The sequence below is a fragment of the Ornithodoros turicata genome, chromosome 1 (genome assembly GCF_037126465.1).
Source record: "Ornithodoros turicata isolate Travis chromosome 1, ASM3712646v1, whole genome shotgun sequence".
Lineage (NCBI taxonomy): Eukaryota > Metazoa > Arthropoda > Arachnida > Ixodida > Argasidae > Ornithodoros > Ornithodoros turicata.
The window spans coordinates 84,707,001-84,712,225 of record NC_088201.1 but is presented as its reverse complement, the minus strand read 5'-3'; the positions used below and the strand labels follow the sequence as shown (position 1 = coordinate 84,712,225).

The window sequence follows — 5,225 nt, the reverse complement described above, 5'->3', positions numbered from 1 at the left end:
AGTGTCTTTTCCATGTCTTCCTTATCTTTGTGGACGATGAGTCATGGGGTGTGTTCCGTGGTGTGGTGGATTCCGTCGATGGTGGTGCGAGCAGACGTCTTCCCATTATCATGGTGAGTGGTGTCGAAGTTTTCGTTATAAACAAAGGTTATAGGCCTCGAGTTCATCATCGCCTCCACCTCAGCCAGCAGATTTTGCATTTCGATGACGTCTAGAGGTTCCTGGACAGGGTTTTCCTCAATGCTGATTTTACGGATCTTATTAGTCTTTCATAAAAACCACCCCGCCATGGTACGCGCTCAGGTATTAATTTCCAGCGGATGCCGTTACGTGAAGAATAGTCCTGCACCAGCGCAGGTCCGTCAGGATCCTTTTGTATGTCCCGAATTTCTCTTGCGACCTTTTTGAACGTCAAGGCATTGTCCGAGTAGATGGTTCGGCAGATCCCCCTATGAGCTGTAAATCTTCGTAAGGCTTGCAAGAACTTTACCGCCGACATGTCGTCGCACAGCTCAAGGTGTACAGTGTGACGGCACAAGTGAAGAGGACAATGTAGCCCTTTTGAGGGTTCCTCCTTCGCTTTAACGTTAATGGTCCTGCAAAATCGATGCCGGTGACCTCGAAGGGATGACTTATCGTCACTTTGTCAGGTGGAAGTTGGCCATCAGGTTGTGTCAGATGCCTTGCGTCGTTCCTTCTGCATGCAACGCATCCTCGTAGTGTCCGCTTGACTTGTTGTCGTGCCCGGAGTATCCAGAACCTTTCGCGTAGCGGCAATAAAGTGTCACGCACTCTGGAGCGGAAAACTTGGCTATGGGACTGTAAAATCAAAAGGCGCGCATAGTGCGAGTGAGCTGGCAGTATACTTGGATGACGTTCCGAAAATGTTTGCCGACTACCGCCCATTCGTCCTCCAAGACTGAGGATGCCGTCGTCGTCAATAAATGGCCTTAGATCTTTCACCTTCGATATTCGCTGAAGTGCCCTGTTGGCTCCAAGTGCGCTGATTTCGTCCGCGAATGCAGATTCTTGTTGTTGCTTTACCCAGTAGCGTTCGGCCTGTTGAATCTCACTAGCGCTTAAGGGACCGTTGAACCGACCTATTGCTCTGGAGTTCTTGATGAATCTAAGTATCCACGCGGTTATCCGATGGAGGTGATTGACATTGCTAAAGCGTTCCAGATCCCTCACCGGATTCGAGCACGATGGTGCGATGGTCTGGAGCGCAATCTGCTCTTTATGAACATGAGTCTGTGTCGTCTCATTGACTTCAGGAGATGGCCACTTGTCATCAGATTCCACCAGCCATGTTGCTCCTTTCCACCACAGCTTCGACTGTAGCAATTCCTTGGGACTAGTTCCTCGCGTCAACAAGTCGGCGGGATTTGCTTCTGTTCCCACGTATCTCCATCGCTCTTTCTCTACCTTCTGTTGAATTTCTGTGACCCGGTTGCGCACAAACTGCGGCCAGCGGTTTGCGTCCCCTCGTATCCATTGCAAAGGAATCATTGAATCTGTCCAAAAGTAGTCGGAGGTGGTGAGCTTGAAATTGTCCCGCAAGTAGCTGGAGAGACGAGCTGACATCAGTGCACCAAGTAGTTCCATACGAGCTTGAGTCATCTCCTTCACTGGTGCTATTCTTGATTTTGCTGCGATCAGTTGCGTTTTGTATCCGTCCGCGCAGCCGCCGAGACGTAGAGAAACAACGGTACCGTACGCGCCGGGGCTAGCATCAGAGAAAATGTGTAGCTGTGGCTGGATCTCAGTGCTCATGTCCGGTGAGTAACAGCGTGGTATTTCAATGTCTTTGAGGTCCTGTAGCTGGCTGTGCCGAGTGCCCCATTTACGAGCGAGGTCATCTGGTAGCGGAGCATCCAACTCCAGCCCGTGCTTCCAGATTTCCTGTAGGAGCATATTTCCGGGGACGGTGTACGGAAGGATGAAGCCCAATGGGTCATATATTTGTGCCACCGAGCGCAGCACCTCTCGTTTCGTGGTCATGCCGTTGTATTCTCCAGAAGTGCAGTGGAAGTCAAGAGGGAGAGACAGCGTGTCCTGCTCCTGGTTCCAAGGAATGCCGAGTACTTTCGTTGTGTTTCCAATTAAAACAGCATCCGGTTCGGACTTCGTGCGCATCGCATAACTGTTCGAACCCCATTTTTGAAGCTTCATGAAAGCCTTGCCAAACAGCTGTAATGTTTCGGCGTACATCTCCGCTACCTCCTCCTCGTTCGCCGCACCAAAAATGTCGTCGTCCACGTAAATGGAGTTTTCAAGTAGCTTTGCTAATCTCGAATGTTCGCTGGCATACAGCTGTATGTGGTGCTGTAACGTGGCTGCCAGGAGGAACGTGCTAGGGGCCGTGCCGAAAGTCACCCTTGTCATGCGCCGCGTTTCAACGTTAGGTAGTGGCTTGCTGTTTACCGGAGTAGTCCTGTACAGGTCCCGACAAAAGTTTACGGAACACGCGAGCGGTGTATTTTCTCCTCGGTACGACACCCTAGCGGCAAGCGGAAGCTGGCGAAATCAGGCCAGTTCACTGCCTCAGAGGGGTTTACGACTGCGCTCTTAGCGACACACAGCGGTAGTTTCGGTATGATTACTGTTGTATGTGCCCGCAGAGTGAGTTGGATTTTCTTGTTGTGCTCGCCAACAACACGTGATTCAACGATTGTTGAGACAGGGAGCTCGCCGCTATCATCGTGATAACAAGGATGAATCATGGTGGCAACACTTTACGGTGTATTGTTTCTATTGGAAAGCCATGATACGTAGACCAGAGAAAGAAAGGTATCTTGTAAACAGTTGCTTTATTATGGGACGACGCGTGACGAGCTGATAAACAATTGACGCTGACATTGATAATCGATTGATTGATAAACAACTGACATGAGTCACGAGTTGTTGACGAGCACAACAGTAAAATCCAACTCACTTCGCGGGCGCGTACAACAGTAATCATACCGAAATTAGCGCTGTGTGTCGCTAAGAGCGCAATCGTCCACCCCTCTGATGCAGTGAACTGGCCTGATTTCGCCAGCTTCCGCTTGCCGCTAGGGTGTCGTACCGAGGACAAAATACACCGCTCGCGTGTTCCGTAAACTTTTGTCGGGACCTGTACCACAGCAACCTAAGGGCGTCTCTGTCATCCTCGTGTATGGCGATCTGGAGGAATGCCTTCTGTACATCCGATATCAAGGCTACTGGATAAAGGCGGAAGTTCATAAGTAGTGGCATAATATCCGGATTTAGGTTGGGTCCCGTGTTCAGGTTATCATTGAGCGAGCTGGTGCCAGGTTCATGAGAGGGTGCGTCGAAGACGATTCTCATCTTTGTAGTTATTCGATCCTCCCTGATGACTGCGTGATGCGGCATATAGTACATGTGTTTTGGACCCGATCCATTTCCTGGGTAACCTTTTCTGCTACTCCAGAGACAAGATATTCACATATGGCTGCGTCGTATCTCGCCATTAAACCTTGTGACTTGGTTAGACGCCTCGAGACTGGTGAAAGACGTTCCTCCGCAATGTGCTTATTGTCTTGCATTGACATAACTGTTTCCCACGGCAAGGCAACTGAATACCTGTCGTTCTTCAACTGAATGGACGTTTTGAAGCTATCGAGGACAAAGTGATGCTGTGCTTAGTCTGTCTCATCGCAACGTATGCCGATATTGTACAAGTTCCAAATTCGCTCCATCATATCGTTCACCGCTTCGCGATGTTGGCTTACGTGCAACACAGTCACCGTGTGACAGCTTGCTGTGCGCACCACGTTCGGTAGAGAGCATGGTCCTTGCAGCGTCCAACCAAGTGTCGTTTCAACTGCTTGTACACCTGATACAGAGGAAGAGTGCGTCCGGTAACTAATTCCCACTAGTTGTCCGCACCAATCAGGATCTCTATTTGTTGATGTAGGGCACCGTCGCAACAGTCGGCTATTGCCAGCTTGTACTCCTGCATATGCTTTTGGATTACATCAGGTGGAACTTCGAAGACTTGAGAGCATATCTGTTCCACCACCAGGGCTGTTATCTCTTGATGTTCACCTGTTCCATGTGTAGTCCTTAAACTGAGCTCAACTGCTTCCAGTACTTCTGGACGTTTGTGTTGAACTCCGAATGCCCCAATGGAGATGTGTTCTGTGCGAACGATCTGAGAGCCGAGTGCTTGCGACAAGTGATGAACGTGCGCTGACTGCCGCCGTCGAAGATTAGGCGTGTGAAGACTTCCTCCTTTGTTGTGTGTGCCCAGGCTTTGGCGGTCTGAAGTAGAATGCGTTGGGGGGAGCGGTAGACTGTGGTCTTCAGAGTGACTGTCGCGGACGTTCCGGGAGCGGGGGCAGATGGCCGAGGTTTATATTCTGGGTCACACATCGTCGTTGCGTGGCGACCGGCACATTTGTGGCACTTCGGACGGCTTCTACAATGTCTTGCAGCGTGATTCGGCTTGCAACATCTGAAGCATCGGCGTTGCTCTGCTAATATGTATTTCTTTTCGGCCAGAGACTTTGGGCTTGTACAGTCTGCTATCGCATGGCTTGCCGTGTTGCAAAAGAGGCAGCGTTCATTTCCCTTGCCTGCCTTGACCATGCTGTACAATGTGGCCATTGGACGACCATTCGCCTGTTGAAACTTGCGAAAGTGCGGCGTCTTTGTGTGCTGATGTTCGGGTGGAGGTTGAAAGGTACGCTGGGTGAGTTCTTCGCGGTGCTTTACTTCGTTTCCTAGGAAGGTCAGTAGTGACTTCAACGCGTTGTTGTGAAACGCTGTGCCTGTAGAGGCTGATGTCGAAGCGGTTGATGTCAAAGCAGTCGCTGCCGCAGCGGTCGATGACGTTTTCTCGGTAAGTACACCATTAAATTGCAATGCCATATCCATCGGAAGAGATCTGAGCAAGATCGGGTACAGCATAGAGCAGTAAGACTCTGTAGTAGTGCCAAGGCAGTTCAGTCCTCGAATGTGAGTCTGGACTGTGTCATATAGCCTCCGTAAGTCGTAGAGATGTCGGCTCGAGCGTACGGGTTCGATATCCGCCAGGCTTTTGAGGTGTTCTTGGATTAGGAGGTTATCGTTGCCGATACGATTGCGGAGAATGTCGATGGCAGATTCGTAAGTGCCAGGAGTCAACTGTAGGCCTTCCACTGCGTTCGCAGCTTCCCCTTGTAGAGCAGCCATTAGGTACTGCATCTTGCTGCTCTCAGGGAGGGATGCATTGGTGTGGA

At 50.4% G+C, this 5,225-nt stretch overlaps 1 protein-coding gene across 1 annotated transcript; it reads right to left on the bottom strand.

Moving 5' to 3' along the window:
• Positions 1-674: 674 nt before the first annotated feature.
• LOC135377887 (uncharacterized) lies at positions 675-3,330 on the bottom strand. Its single transcript, XM_064610623.1, has 3 exons — positions 3,122-3,330; positions 893-2,434; positions 675-819 (listed from the first exon to the last, which is right to left on the bottom strand). Exons 1-3 carry the CDS (start codon positions 3,328-3,330, stop codon positions 675-677), a joined length of 1,896 nt encoding a protein of 631 aa, XP_064466693.1.
• Between the last annotated feature and the right edge of the window lie 1,895 nt (positions 3,331-5,225).

Excerpts from the sequence above, each read along its gene's own strand:
- LOC135377887 (XM_064610623.1), bottom strand. The coding sequence starts at position 3,330 with ATGAGAATCGTCTTCGACGCACCCTCTCATGAACCTGGCACCAGCTCG. Across the intron at positions 2,435-3,121 it reads GACGCCCTTAGGTTGCTGTG|GACTACTCCGGTAAACAGCA; the intron begins GTACAGGTCCCG and ends GGACCTGTACAG. Across the intron at positions 820-892 it reads GGACGAATGGGCGGTAGTCG|TCCCATAGCCAAGTTTTCCG; the intron begins GCAAACATTTTC and ends TTGATTTTACAG.